The 15,868-nt window shown below is 39.6% G+C and overlaps 1 protein-coding gene across 1 annotated transcript in view; it reads left to right on the top strand.

Moving 5' to 3' along the window:
- Positions 1-15,868, top strand: part of LOC124507934 (ankyrin repeat domain-containing protein 26-like) — a 124,345-nt gene that overhangs the window by 3,077 nt on the left and 105,400 nt on the right. Inside the window, 7 exon segments of the mRNA XM_047074395.1 lie at positions 2,090-2,204; positions 2,366-2,539; positions 8,983-9,089; positions 13,074-13,144; positions 14,001-14,038; positions 14,040-14,103; positions 14,106-14,123. Coding sequence (XP_046930351.1) covers positions 2,090-2,204; positions 2,366-2,539; positions 8,983-9,089; positions 13,074-13,144; positions 14,001-14,038; positions 14,040-14,103; positions 14,106-14,123 — 587 coding nt within the window.

The raw sequence follows: 15,868 nt of genomic DNA, 5'->3' as shown, positions 1-15,868 counted from the left end.
ATGCATATATTAAGCATATACATAAGTTTTCTGTTATAGGTAGCTTTATTACGTGTAATAGGTAAATGATTTATGTTAATCATGAAAATAAAATATATTAGTTGTGTGCTTATGAAAAAAATAAGACCTAGCAAATATAAGGGATTATTTACTGTTTCAGAAGTATGCTTTCCTTTATATACCTTTTCTTTAAAAATATTGAACTCTCCAAATGTATTTATCCACTCTTTCCATCTGTTTATTTATCACCTAGAACCTGCACATATATTATATAGCGGACATACTCTACCCAAGATTCTTTTGTTCTCAAAGACTTTATTTTGCACAGTATGAGCAAGATGAGGAATTTCATTTATTTATTTTCTAAAGATATTATTTTTTAAGTTTATTTATTTATTTTTGAGAGGGATGGGGTGGGGTGGGGGTGGGGGGAATGGAAGGACAGAGAGAGAATCCCAAGCAGGCCCCGTGCTGAAAGCAGGAACTTTTCCAATACACTTTTCAAAGAGTCCCAGCACGGGGCTTGAGCCAGTGAACATGAGATCATGACTTGAGCCCAGATCAAGAGCTGCACGCTTAACAGACTGAGCCACCCAGGTGCCCCAGCTTTTATCTTGTTTACTTTATGTTTTAAGTGTTATTTATTGTTGAGGGTGAAAGCATGAGCAGGGGGAGGGGGAAAGGGAGAGGAGGGACAGAGCATCTAAAGCAGGCTCTGCGCCAGATTTTATTTTTAAGTAATCTCTATACCCATCGGGGGCTCAAATTTACAACCCTGAGATCAAGGTCCTATGCTCTACTGACTGAGCCGGCAAGGCACCCCTAAGATGAGAAATTTTACATTGAAGTATTAGGACTTAATCTCAATGGGAAGTTTTCCTCCTTCCTTTCAAAGTTTCTGAAGATAGGAAATTGTAAAAGATAAGCTTTAGCTGACCTTCTGAAATTTATGAGAGTAGTAACTACTAATATCGATCGCTGGAAATACTTGATTTTCGTACAGTCTGTAGATAGACCTCAATATTTAATAAAATGAACTGTTCCTAGTCATTGGAATCCTGAGTTTCCTGTGGCTTAAACTTTCTTGAGAAGCAAAGTAAGAAGTTCTTAAAAATGTTTTCCTTTTTTTAATTTAGTCCTCTTTTCCTATAATGCTTTTCAGAACTAAAATTTCTTTAAGTGCCAATCATATGACTAGAACTGCAATAGACCTATTGTATATACCATCATTTCACATAATGGAAGGCACCAAGATTCTATGGTGTCCCACTATTTGGTATACCAATTATTTTTTTAAAGTCCTGCCATTTACAGTTGTAAGACATTTTGAGTTATAAATTGCATTCCAATGTCAGAGGTATTAAAATGTGACAAAATAAGCATCTTAGAATCATTGAAATGCACTATTCTTGCTAATCCTTAAAACATATCTGCAAAGTAGGTGTAATTGTATCAAGGTAGCTAATTGAAGTGTTGTCTATGTAAAGCAGTAGTAATTGTAAAAATTATATTATCCAACAACTATTGAGATGTTATTTGTGCTAGGAAGTGTTCTAAATACTTGCATAGATCCTCATTTAAGCATCACAACGAGGTCTTGTGAGATAACTACTCAGTATTTTATTTTATTTTATTTCATTTCATGGCATTTTATTTTATTATTATCTTTTTTTACCAATCTCTACACCTACTGTGGGGCTTCAAACTCACGACCCTGAGATCAAAAGTTACATGCTCTTCAGACTGAGCTAGCCAGGTGACACGAGACAACTACTATTTTTATCCCCTTTTGTTGAGGACATTGAGGATAAGTCTAAGCAATAACTAGTGAGTGACAGAGTTAAACTAGGATTCAAACCCAAGTGGAGCTGAATCCCGAGGTCATGCTCTTTCTCTTCAAACAGGCTGCTCTTTTATTAGTGTGATGAGTAATCACTACTAAATATTGTACTTTCTCCAGAGGAAAACTGAATCTTTGTTTTGGAGGCATAGGAATAACATGCTACTTAATGTTTACAATTTCCTGAATTAACTGCAAGTTTTGAGAGAGTGCACTATCATTTCCTAAAAAGTCCTCTCACTTTTTTAGGACTGCTCTCCATTTGGCCTGTGCCAATGGTCATCCAGAAGTGGTGACCCTCCTAGTAGAGAGGAAATGTCATCTTAACCTCTGTGATCATGAAAACAGGACAGCTCTCATGAAGGTATGTAGTACCAGCTATGTCTGCCTGAGATGGATTTGATGTCATTACTTAGAATGAAAATGAAATTATTGCCTTGAAACAAAACGAATTGGTGAAACCTGTGGCATGCTTACTTTAAATTCTCAGAATTTACACTCTGTTTCTTGGCATATCACTGACAGGCCGTACAGTGCCAGGAAGAGAAATGTGTAAACATACTATTGGAAAATGGTGCCGATCCAAATATTAGGGATGTGAGTGGCAACACTGCTCTCCACTATGCGGCCTTTGGTGATAATATATCCATAATAGAGAAGCTGCTGCTATACAATGCGAATACTGAAGCAAGAAATAAGGTAAAGAACTAATTTATACATTATTTGAAATTTTATATATATATATATACATGAATATTTTAGCCTCAAAATGTTTTATTTCACACACACACACACACACACACACACACACACACACTCACTCACTGAATTCTATACATCAGGCCCTGTCATCATGGAAGTAACTCCAATGCCAAGTCAGGGAGGGCTAGAAAAAGGTAGTGCCCACAGAAAGGGCAAAGTTGTATCTCCCAGCCACCCTTCCACCCCGGAAAGAAAATGTTTCCATTAGTGCCTACAAGTGGATGGTAGTCTCAGAGCCTATAAAGGACTAGAGGTCTAGAGGGGAGTGAGGTGATGATGGAGGCTGGGTGCTATGCAGGGGCTTAGGCAAGGGGTGCTGCTGGGGATAGGTGGGAGGAGGAATGGAGACCCAGACCCAGCAGGGAGAGCTTGGATGTGTGCAAGCGGGAGGAGAAAGCAGCAGGTTGTAGGTGCTGGGCACTGCAGGCCCCGGTGCTCTGAAGATGAGGGCATTGGGGTCAGGTCATGTCTTGACATCCAGCAAAGGCATCTACTTGTGTTGGTAGCCACTCGGCCAGCCATGTACCATGTTGGGGTGTCCCACTTCAGAGAGTAGCTCCTGCTCAACCTTGTGTAGCTCCTCAGCAGGGTTGTAGCTGTACATGGGGAGTAGATGATGGCCACACTTGCTGGCCCACCTTCCTTTTCTTTGACATGCATTACCTTTCACTGCTGAAGCCCCTAGAGGAACACCCTTGGTTGACACGGGCAGGGTCAATTTTATGTATATGGAAGTTCAAGGATTCCCTGAATGAAAATATTTGGCAATAACTTATTTATCTAAGATTTCTTCTTCCTTCCTTCCTTCCTTTCTTCTTATATTTTATTTATTTTTGAGAGAGAGAGAGAGACAGAGAGAGAGAGAGACAGAGACAGAACAAGAGGGGGAGAAGGGCAGAGAGAGGGAGACACAGAATCTGAAGCAGGCTCCAGGCTCCCAGCTGTCAGCACAGAGCCCAATGCAGGGCATGAACTCATGAGCCATGAGATTAAGACCTGAGCCGAAGTTGGATGCTCTACCAACTGAGCCACCTAGGCACCCCTAAGATTTCATTTTAAATGAGGATACTTCTAAAGAAACAGAGAATACTGCTTTGTTTTATGTATTTATGGCAAATATTTATGAAAACAATATATTTGTTAAAGGTAAAACTTATTTTGTTTTCAAATATTTTTCCCATCCAATTTTTTTTTTTAGTGAAAAACAACACAGGAAAGCAAAATTTGCCCTAGGCTTTGTCTTAAACCTCAAAGAAAACAAATGCATTTTACAATAAAAAACATCGCTGCTGTTGACAAGTTCCTATTTGATAAAAAAAGTGATTTATAAAAATGGGATTTATCTTTTATTGGCCAAGGCTTAAGAGAAAAAAGGGGAAAGGAGGGAGCAGTCAGAACTAAGTAGGCCAATTTGGAAATTTGGCAAGTGAGATAAAATAACAAGAAGAGGCTGTTTGTTTTATTGTTTTTTTTCCCCTTCAGTTTATATGTTTAGTCAAGGAGTCTTCAATTTTTGAGGGGAATAATTGTTACTTAGGGAAACAGTGAGTTGCAAACCTGCCTAGAGACCAAGTGTAGGAGGACTCAGAAGAAATCAGATTGGCAGTGAACAGGTGGTTGATTACGTGGGCAATGAGAAGAAAGAACAAATAATTAACTGTCATATAATCCTATTCTGGCAGAAACAGCCACTTAGGTAAGAGTCTAAACTCTGCTCTGAAATCTAGAATATCTTGATGGGAAGTAAGAAGTTTAAAAGTAATGCAATCAAGTTGCATTTTGACTTTACATTTAGTCCCTGTTCTACCTCTGCTCAGGGAAATTAAATGCAGTTTTGATAAGTCATTCTTTTGGCTAAATCTTCAAATGATAGAGGGAGTTGGCCACATAGATGAGACTGATGTGATTGTCTGCTGCACCACTCTCAGCTAGAACTGTGGTGGTGAATCCCCGTGCCCTGGGGAAGTTTCAATTTTTTTTTAACAAGCCTAAACTCTCTCCTGAAGAGTTTGAGTAAATCTAGTAACATGTATACATAGACATGGATATTTAGAAATATTTTTTTTGAGACTGTGCTACAACTCTTGGTTAAGAACTACTGGGGTGTGTGGGTGGCTCAGTCGGTTAAGCGTCTGACTTCAGGCTCAGGTCATCATCTCACAGTTCACAAGTTCTAGCCCCGTGTTGGGCTCTGTGCTGACAGCTTAGACAGAGCCTGGAGCCTGCTTCATATTCTGTAGTCTCCCTCTCTTTTTGCCCCTCCCCTGCTCATGCTCTTTCTCTCTCTTCCACAAAAAGTGGACATTTAAAAAAAATTTAAAAGAAGCTAACTACTGAATGGAGGGGTACCCAGGTTTTTCAGTTGATTAAGCGTCCGACTTCCACTCAGGTTGTGATCTCATGGTTTGTGAGTTCGAGCCCCACATTGGGCTCTGCACTGATGGTGCAGAGACACATGAGAGTCTCTCTCCCTGCCCCTCCCCCACTCGCTCACGCTTGCTCTCTCTCTCTCTTTCTCTCTCTCTCTCTCTCATATTCATAGCCATTTGGTTATTACAAGCAGTGTTTTCCTGATTGCAATAGGAGAAAATCTTGAAACTTCTTTATTAGTTGAAGCTATGTGACCAACTGTCTTATGATGTCTGTTAAATTCATATAGCCCTGGCATAATCCAAATGGTAGTTTTAAACATGGAAATGCAGTTAGTGACAATACAGTTGGGAATTGTTTTCATAATTTAGTTTCAGCATAGTTGTGAACTAATTTGTCTATTTGATTAACAGTCTGGGAGAATTAAACACAGATAGATTGCAGTTTTAATAAGCGTTGGAAAAATTCTTAAGGTGGGTGTTACGAGTCTTTTTGTTGTGATTCTTTTAGACAGAGAGAGTGTGAGTGGGGGAGAAGGGCAGAGGGAGAGAGGGAGAACCTCAAGCAGGCTCCAAGCTCAGTGCCAAGCTTGATGCAGGACTCAGTCCCACAACTCTGGGATCATGACCTGAGCTGAAGTCAAGCATCAGATGCTCAACTGACTAAGCCACCCAGGCTCCCCTCTTATGAGTCTTAATAGCACTTTTTATTACATGTTGGGGCCTAAGTTTTTGGTAAAACGTGATACTGATACTTCAGGAAAGATTTACATACAAATATATGCTTTATGCACAACCAAAATACCCGTGGGCTATGGACTAAATTTGGCCCCTGGATGTGTTTCGTTTCCTCCATACATTGAGTCAACATTTAAAATTATGACACTCATGCAGAAATCTGGATTTCAGACTTTTCTTATAGAATCATACCTGGTACTTTGAGCCCATATTACTGTTTGGTATGCATTCCAGCGGCTGACCTTTTTATATGAGGTATGGGTGTCTCCAGTTTGCTACTGTCCCCACTTAGGTTCTTCACTTACTCGAGTCACCTACTTTGCCTCCATAAGCATTGCGTTTACAATTACTGTTTTATGATATATATATATATATATATATATATATATATATATATGTGTGTGTGTGTGTGTGTATACACACACACACACACACACACATATATTTATACACACACATATATACATATATATACATATATATGTATATATATGTGTATATATATATATATATTTTAGACTGCGCTAATCAGATCTCTTTTGGACACAAAGAAACCTTGGTAATTTTTTTTTAAAGTTAATTTTGACAAAGAGAGAGAGAGAATCCCTCGGAGGCACTGGGTTTGAACTCATGAATCATGAGACCATGACTGGAGCCAAAGTCAAGAGTCAGATGCTTAACTGACTGAGCTACCCAGGCGCCTCTGTTTTATGGTCTATTTTGATAAAGATTTCAAGGTTTTCAAGGCAATCCATATTAATTTATAATATATATTTTGTATTTTATGTTAATGTCTTCGGAATAGGATTGAATTTTCCAAGTTAGACTTTCTAAGTTGTTTTTGTATTGTATTCATTTTTTAACGTTTATTGATTTTTGAAGGAGAGAGACCACATGCATGAGTGGGGGAGGGGCAGAGAGAAAGGGAGACACAGAATCCCAAGCAGGCTCCAGGCTGAGCTGTCAGCATAGAGCCCAATGCAGGGCTTGAACTCACAAACCATGACATCATGACCTGAACCGAAGTCGGCCTTTTAACTGGCTGAGCCACCCAGGTGCCCCATAAGTTAGTTTGAAAACAAGACACTTTTTCCTTCTGTGTACTATGAATAATCGTATTCCTGGGGTGCCTGGGTGGCTCAGTCGGTTGAGCGTCCGACTTCGGCTCAGGTCATGATCTCGCTGTCTGTGAGTTTGAGCCCCGTGTGGGGCTCTGTGCTGACAGCTCAGAGACTGTAGCCTGCTTCGGATTCTGTGTCTCCCTCTCTCTCTGCCCCTTGCCCGCTCAGGCTCTGTCTCTCTCTGTCAAAAATAAATAAACATTAAAAGAAACAAAATTTGAATAATCGTATTCCTATTGGAATATTTGCAAACCGTATTAGATTAATCATGGTTACAGTTGAATAGGTTATGCCTATTGCAGACAATATTCTCTTTCTCCTCAGCATTGTTCCCTAAAAATGCAAATAATGTAGTCACTTTCATTATGCTAAAAATGATCTGTATAAATCAGTGTTTGAATTTTTATTGATAAGCCATTATATTTTTATTTCCAATTTATATTTTGCCTAAAATATAAAGTAAGTAGCTATTCCAGTGGAAACTGGAATACAACTAGAATACAGATTTTTTTAGAAGTAGATATGTATTAGGGTCCCAGGATTATTATAATTGACAATAAAATTTCATATGGAGCTTCCTAAGGGTTAAGATAAAAATTTAGCATTTTTGGGGCGCCTGGGTGGCTCAGTCGGTTAAGCGGCCGACTTCAGCTCAGGTCATGATCTCACGGTTCGTGAGTTCGAGCCCCGCGTCGGGCTCTGTGCTGACAGCTCGGAGCCTGGAGCCTGTTTCAGATTCTGTGTCTCCCTCTCTCTGACCCTCCCCCGTTCATGCTCTGTCTCTCTCTGTCTCAAAAATAAAAATAAAAACGTTAAAAAAATTAAAAAAAAAATTTAGCATTTTATAATAGGAGAAAGCCCATGGGCTATTTAATATTAAGTAATCAAAGTTCATTTGAAGCTTAACTCTTGGAGTTCTGAGCCCATCTCCTTGGTGACCCATTTGGAGCAGCGATGCCTTATGTTGACATCTCGGATGTCAGTGGATCCTGATACCACTGACAGAAGACAAGCAAGTTTGTATAACTTGGGGAAAAGCTTCATCTTTATCGGAAATCTCTCCAAACTATATCCCTGAAACTCTGATTCCTCAAATGTGAATGTTTGCCACAAAAAGGATTGTCAAATGGGGACTGAGCAGATTTACATGGATTTCTGTAATGCCAGACATATAATGCAGTTTTCTAATATTTCTCAAACATAGATGATCATGAAATCTTTCCATTGGGACATAGTACTTACCTTCTGGCAAAGAAGGTATTCTTTGGAAGATAATTTAAGAAACACTACTCCAGGGGCGCCTGGGTGGCGCAGTCGGTTAAGCGTCCGACTTCAGCCAGGTCACGATCTCGCGGTCCGTGAGTTCGAGCCCCGCGTCAGGCTCTGGGCTGATGGCTCAGAGCCTGGAGCCTGTTTCCGATTCTGTGTCTCCCTCTCTCTCTGCCCCTCCCCCGTTCATTCTCTGTCTCTCTCTGTCCCAAAAATAAATAAACGTTGAAAAAAAAAAAAAAAGAAACACTACTCCAGAGATCATCATTTAGGTTATTAATTCAGTAAAAGTACTTAAAGCATATACTGCTGTGTTTTGGAGTTTGGAGATACAGAGATAAGAAATAGCCCCTGCTCTCAAGAAGCACTTGGTTTAGATAGGGAACAATAACTACAGTATACCATGATAAGTACTGTGATAGAAGCAACGATCTTGGAACCAGTGAGTGTTTGAAGTGAGTTTGGGAGAATGACTTCATATAATCTGTTGAAGAAGGTGGAGAAGGGCTATTTTATTAAAAACAATTTTTAATGTGTATTTCTTTTTGAGAGAGAGAGAGAGAGAGAGAATCTGGAACAGGCTCCAGGCTGTGCGCTGCCAGCATAGAGCACAATGCAGGGATCGAACTCACAAACCCTGAGCTCATGACCTGAGCTGCAGTTGGTCACTTAACCAACTGAGCCACCCAGATGCCCCAGGGGAGGAGGGCTATTTTAAAGAGAAGCAGCAGCAGGTGAAAGCACCGTGGTGGGAAGGAAGAGGCCATTTTTTATTTACTTTTTGTATTATATGTTTAAGTTTAGAGGATCTTTTGTATGTTTTAAAATTCCGTATGGAAAGGTATAATTTTGTAAATTCTAAATTGTTTTTGCTCTTTTACAGGATAACATCACACCACTTCTAGTTGCTGTAAATGAAAACAAACAGCAAATAGTGGAAGTTCTGGTAGAAAAGGCAGCAAATATACATGCAGAGGATAAATTAAAAAGGTGCAGTAGTTTTCTTTTAAACCTTAGTATGGTTCTACAGTGGTAATAATTATTCAAGTCAGGAAGATTAACTTCAGAAGAAGAAGACTAATTTATAATTATATAGTGAAAAATATCAACACATCACCAGTTAGGTAGAAAGCAATTATTCTGACTGGGCAACATGAAGAACAGGGTATAGCAGAATTCATATTCGTTGATGATGTTGACCCATGTCATTTGCAGTGTTTATTTTTAAGTAGGTTCCATGTTCGGCGTGGAGTCCAACGCTGGGCCTGAACTCATGACTCTGAGATCAAGACCCGAGCTGAGGTCAAGAGTCTGATGCTTAACCAACTGAGTCATCCAGTTGCTCCTGCAATGTTTTTTGTTTGTTTGTTTGTTTTTTGTTTTTTTTTCTGCCACATGATTTTGTGTTAACTAAAGGGATTTCATTTTAGTTTTATAAAGGGTGGACTCTCAGCTCTTAATTTACTTAATGGCACAATATTGGCCTTCTTAACCCTTTTATGGTATTTTTTACACTTCTACTTCATAGAGGCACTTGGGTGGCTCAGCTGGTTAAGCATCCGACTTTGGCTCAGGTGATCATCTCATAGTTCATGGGTTGAACCCCACATCAGGTTCTGTGCTGACAGTGCAGAGCCTGCTTCGGATTCTCAATATCTCCTTCTCTCTCTCTGTCTCTCTCTGTCTCTCTCTCTTGTCTCTCTCTCTCTTTCTCTCTCTCTCTCTGTGTCTCTGCCCCTTGCACACACTCTCGTGTGCTCTCTCTCTCTTTCTCAAAATAAATTGTAAATAAACTTAAAAAAGAAAGAATTTCTACTTCATATACATTTTTCCTTCAAAGATGTATATTGGGGTGCCTGGGTGTCTCAGTTGGTTAAGTCTATGACTTTGGCTGTGGACATGATGTCATGGTTCGTGGGTTCGAGCCCCACGCCGGGCTCTGTGCTGACAGCTTGGAGCCTGGAGCTGCTTTGGATTCTGTGTATCCCGCTCTCTCTCCCTCTCCTTGCTTGAGCTCTGTCTCTCAAAAGCAAATAAATGTTAAAAAAAGATGCATATTAAACATAAATAGGAGTTGTGTCCTTTGGATGACGCTTTTCTTTAAATTGTTTTTTTTTTTTGAGTAATACTGATGTCGTTAGGTGATCTCTAAGTGATGATTAATTACTATTACCAAGTCTCATCAGGTTTTATCCTTTTTCATGTCCAGTATATGTACTTTTGATTTTATTTTCAATTGGTAGGAGTAGAAAGATGAAAGATAACTTTAACTGTATAGACTTATCCTTTAATGAGGATAAGTTATAGGTGGGTGATAAAGAAGGAAGAGATGTGCTTTAGATTCACCCAAGACTAAGTTGATTCATAGCTTTCCTACTGGCTAGGTGTTGTGACCTTGGGAGTGTTACGTATCATCACTAAATATGTTTCCTGATATGAAAAGGAGGATAATAATATATCCTTCAAGGGTGGTTGTGCGTAAATAATATTTTATATACATAGCATTTAATTTAGTGCCTACCATATGCTTATCAGCATCGTTAACTGTATTTATGCCTCTTTTGTTAGCATTCGCATTAAAATATTATCATTTTAAGCCTGCAGATAGTTTTTATACTTGCTTGACCTCTAGATGGCTTTGAAGTGCACTGTATCAGATTAAGGAAGACGTGGGGAATTATTTTTTTTTAAATCTTTACCTATTCAGATAAGTGACCTAGCATAGTTTCTTGTTTATCAAACGACGTTAAATTAGCAAGTCTATAATACATTACCCAAGTGGGACAAGAAGCTTCCTTTTTGTCCCTTCATTTTACTCTTGGAGATCATTTACACAGATGAACACTGAAACATGTAAATGGTCGATTCTGAACAGATAGGCAAGATATTACCCTGATAAAGTATATCAAATTAGCTGTTTAAATAACTCTCAATTCCTAAGAGTGAAGTTATCTCTGTTATTTTAGAACAGCCTTCATGCTTGCTGTAAATTATGACTCAACAAATGTAGTCAGGCTTCTTCTTCAGCAAGGTATTGATCCCTTTCCTCAAGATGTATATGGATGGGCTGCAGATGAATATGCTTATATTAAGGGTTTTAATCTGTAAGTGTTTGTATTAAAATGCTAGTTATTACTAAACTGAGGTTTAAAATAATTTAACTGTTAACTTCATATGTAACAGATGGGATTTCGTAGTTTGTTCAGGCAGTTTTGGAATGGCAGTCGGTTAGTCCACAACATTAGCCAGAAATCAAGCAAAGGACTAGACTAGTTGGAAGTAGGAACGGGTGCAGGATTCTTTATCTCAGGACTTTTGAGACCTTTATCCTCCAGGATCCTAACATTATCCATTTCATTTCAAGTATAACCCCTCTGCATGGGACACAAATAATGTTACATCTGTGTTTTCTAACTAGTAACTTGGGTCTTGACATGTTCAGTTTTGTAGAAGACCCTCTACTTTCCTTTGAGGGCTATCTCCTGTACTCTGTCCCTTGAATTTTCCAAGAACCTAAGGAGCACCCTAAGACCAAAGAGACAGTCCTCTTTCACAAGTCATTTGGAGGGGAAAAAAGGACATCCTGATCATTCTACAGTTTCCTTTGATTCTGTTGCTGCAGCATTGCTGTTGAAACTGGTGCTGCAGTCAGGTCGTGATTGACCTTTACTCCCAGGATTCCCTTGCTGATCCAGTTTTCAGTCTTCATGGTGTTCCACACTTAGATTTCAAAGCTACAAAGTTTCTTTGTTCACTGCACATGCACATATGCTCAGCAGCTATCCCAAAGCACCAGCACCCTGTTGGGGCAGCTGGGCCTCCTGGCTTTCCCCGTACACCCTTGTCCCTCCACACTCAAAGACCTTATGTGGAACCTATATCTTAGCCTAGACTTTCCTCATGAGTTACCCTTTGAGGATCTTGTTTTTGTTTTTTTTTTTTGTTTGTTGTTGTTTTTTGCCAGAAGATGTTAGTTGGGACCATTCTAAGCTGTCAGAGAGGTTCAAATGATGCTGCAGGAAGAGATCGGACTTCTCTTTCTCCTTTGTTAGCAGATCTGTACCCCTGCCTTTTTTTAAGTAGGCTCCAAGCCCAGCGTGGAGTCCAACATGGGGCTTGAACTCACGAGCCTGAGATCAAGACCCAAGCTGAGATCAAGAGTTGGATGCCCAACGGACTGAGCCACCCAGGTGCCCCTGGACCACCGGTTTAAATCCTGTGGAGCATCTTTTTCTGAAGTCATGGAAGGTCTCATCTTGCTCTTCCCAGAGTAATGAGCATCACCTAAGAGGCCATGGCCTGAGAGGCCATGTTTTGGGTATAATATCTCATTAAATCCTCTTATCAACCTTGTAAAATAAGGCAGTAATTTCCCTTGTTTTATAGAGGGAGATTTTGAGCCAAAGAGAAGTGGCTTCTCCAAGAACAAATAGCTATAGGTTATAGAGCTAGGACTTCTGAGTTCCAAACACTTTCCATTCTGGCAAGCGAATTCTAATTATTCTCATTTCTATTTGATGTGTATTTGCTTTTGATAGAGGGAGACGGAGTACGAGCTGGGGTGGGGGGTGGTTGCAGAGAGAGAGGAAGACACAGAATCCGAAGCAGGCTCCAGGCTCTGCGCTATCAGCACAGAGCCCAACGTGGGGCTCAAAGCCATAAACCGTGACATCATGACCTGAGCTAAAGTTGGATGCTTAACTACCCAGGTGCCCCTGGCAAGCTAGTTCTAATTTACTAAGCTAGAATGCCCTCAATTCATGACTGGTTCATCTTCCTGTTTTTTTCTTCTTTAAGTACAGACTTAATGAAAAGCTTCTAGAACGTACAAATTTGAAGTATATGGGGTAATTAAAGTTTTGATATTTGCTCTGATATTATTTGAAATACTCTAAGAATTTGATGTATTTGGTAAATGTTTTTCATATCAGCGTTAAGATAGTAATATTATTTATCACCCTTTTTTATACATAGCAGTTACGAAATAATTTGCCGACATAAAGAAGATATCATGCTTAAAAATTCTTTGCAAAACAGCCATCCTGGTAAGACTTTACATAGTGAATTGCTCTTGGTGGTCCTAACATAAGTAAAGTCAGAGTAAGGGTGTTTTGATAATGAAAGAACAATGAAGAAAAGAACACCAATGTGTAAATTGCATGTATATTTTTTTCTTTCTTAATTTCTCTCTTTATAGTCTAATGTTCAGAATTATTTAAGAAGTTAACTGTAGGTAATTGAAAATATGAGGCAGTATTATCTGAAAAGAAATTCATTATTTTAGTCATGACCCCTAAAATACCATGTGACATCTTTGTGTAATAAATACGAAAATGCTTTGTTAACTGTTCATTTAATTTTGAGAGAGAGAGAGAGAGAGAGAGAGAGAGAGCAGGAGAGGGACAGAGGAAGGTAGACAGAGGATCCAAAGCAGGCTCCACCACTGACAGCAGAGAGCCCAATGTGGGGTTCGAACTCGTGAGCTGCGAGATCACGACCTGAGCCAAGGTCAGATGCTTCACCAACTGAGCCATCCAGGTGCCCAGAGGAAAAAAGATTGATAAGTTAGTATGTTTTATGTTTCCTCCATAAACATATTATAACAAATTGCACTTGTTATAAAAATGGATCTTTTATAAAATGTTTACAAATGGATTATATTTAGTAAATATTGTTACCTAGCGATTTGTCTCATTAAAAAATGAACCAGCCCTCAAACTGGGAATTCTACAGTACTTTCCTGGTACCATAAGCAAATGGCAAATAATAAGAACTGCAAATCTTAGCTAGTGTGCAGCACTGCCAATGAGATTGTTTTTTTACAGATAGCTTCCAAGAGTACTGAAGAAAAGCAATGCCTTGTTGAGAGGCATAGGTTATTTCACATATTGTCTCAACAAGGTCTCACCATTATCAACTTCACTCCTCATAAATCAAGACAGAATGAGAGGGGCGCTTGGGTGGCTGCATCGGTTAAGTGTCCAACTCTTGATTTCAGCTCAGGTCATCATCATCTCACAGTTGGTGAGTTGGAGTCCTGTGTCAGACTTCTCTGTCAGGCTCCTTGCTGACAGCTCAGAGCCTGTGTGGCATTTTGCCTTTTCCTTCTCTCTCTGCCCCTCCCCTGTACATGCATGTTCTGTATCTCTCAAACAAATAAACATTTAAAAACAACAACAACAAATCCAGAATAAGATATATTGACTTCATTAGAACAATGTTTTCTTCTGTTTGTTGGAGAATTGTCATGACACTGTAATTTTGTTAGAATAAGATACTCTGTTGCCATTAGTCAAAATGTTATCTTTGCAAGTATTCAAATAGGGCAACTTGGGCTCCAGAAATTATAATAACAGCACAAAGATGTTTCACAATCACACACACACAAAAAATGCTACTGTTGCTCCCTAGTTGTGGCACCTAGTGCACTTTACAATCTGCAAAGTAGGAAGAAAGCTTTAACTTGGTAGACTGTTACCAAAGGATTTCTGTAGGTTAGTTTTGGAAGTTACAGGAAAGGTAAAGATAGAACAGACAGCGTTTTGATCATTAAGGTGCTCATAACAGAATAGAGCTGTCCCTGCGGTTTTTGAAACAGAAAAGTTTCTGTGGTTTTTAAAAATAATTTTCAAAGGAATCACTTTTATTCATGTCCATTTGTTCACTTCACAAGTAACTCTTTTTTTTTAATTTTTTTTCAACGTTTATTTATTTTTTGGGACAGAGAGAGACAGAGCATGAACGGGGGAGGGGCAGAGAGAGAGAGAGACACAGAATCGGAAACAGGCTCCAGGCTCTGAGCCATCAGCCCAGAGCCTGACACGGGGCTCGAACTCACAGACCGCAAGATCGTGACCTGGCTGAAGTCGGACGCTTAACCGACTGCGCCACCCAGGCGCCCCCACAAGTAACTCTTAAGTGCCTGTTAGCTACTAAGTGTTATCCTGTTGTTGTAGAATACAAACATTCAAAAACCAGTCTCTGCACCCCAGGAGTTCGTTGTTACCACTGCCATTTGTATTATTTACTCTATTTAGTGCTTACTGGGTGCCAGAGTCTCATAGAGCTTATAATTATCATTGTTATTTTGTATTGGCATTTGTTCCAGTTACCATAAGTTCCCGGTGAGGAATCTGAGTTTTCAAGGACTGGGTAGAATCTACGGTAAGCATGCAGAGTGAGGAGTTCAGTTTGCCAGGTAGAGAGGCAGAAGGACCAACATTTGTATGTTTGACAATGTTTGTAAACTATCACGATTACGTGTTTGGCGGAGTACACAGCAGTGCAGAGGCGAAGGTGTACGAGTGACCTTAGCAGGATTTATGAGCAGTTGGGTTTTGCTGGTAGAAAACGTGTGCTATGACAATGGTTGGGAATGGGGTGAATACCTAGGTAAGACAAGCTTATGGAAGTTTCTTAGTGCTATAGAAAGGAGTAGATCTTACCCGATAGGCCTTGGGAAATTTCTCCGGTAGAATGCTTTTAGCGGCAAATAATAGGTGACTTCTAACAGTGACTAAACAGTAGGAACCAGAAATGTTTTGATGGTTCAGTGATGTCATCAGGATCCCAGTCATCACTTGTTCAGTTCTGGAGTTGGTGGTATTTTTATTTCTCCTTTCCAGGGTGGCTATTTAGCAACAGCTCCAGGTATCATATTCTCACATGGCAACATCCAGTGGGTGGGAAGGACTGCTTTGCTTTAGGTGTTTCTTTTCACTAGGAAGAGGCTTGCAGTAGACTTCCTCTAACATTTTAAAGACTAGGTT

The sequence above is a fragment of the Lynx rufus genome, unplaced genomic scaffold, assembly GCF_022079265.1.
Source record: "Lynx rufus isolate CCGP_SWC_20201006 ecotype Redwood Valley unplaced genomic scaffold, mLynRuf1.p SCAF_12, whole genome shotgun sequence".
Taxonomy (NCBI): domain Eukaryota; kingdom Metazoa; phylum Chordata; class Mammalia; order Carnivora; family Felidae; genus Lynx; species Lynx rufus.
Note: the sequence above shows the minus strand (reverse complement) of the source record. Positions and strands in the feature narration are given on the sequence as shown.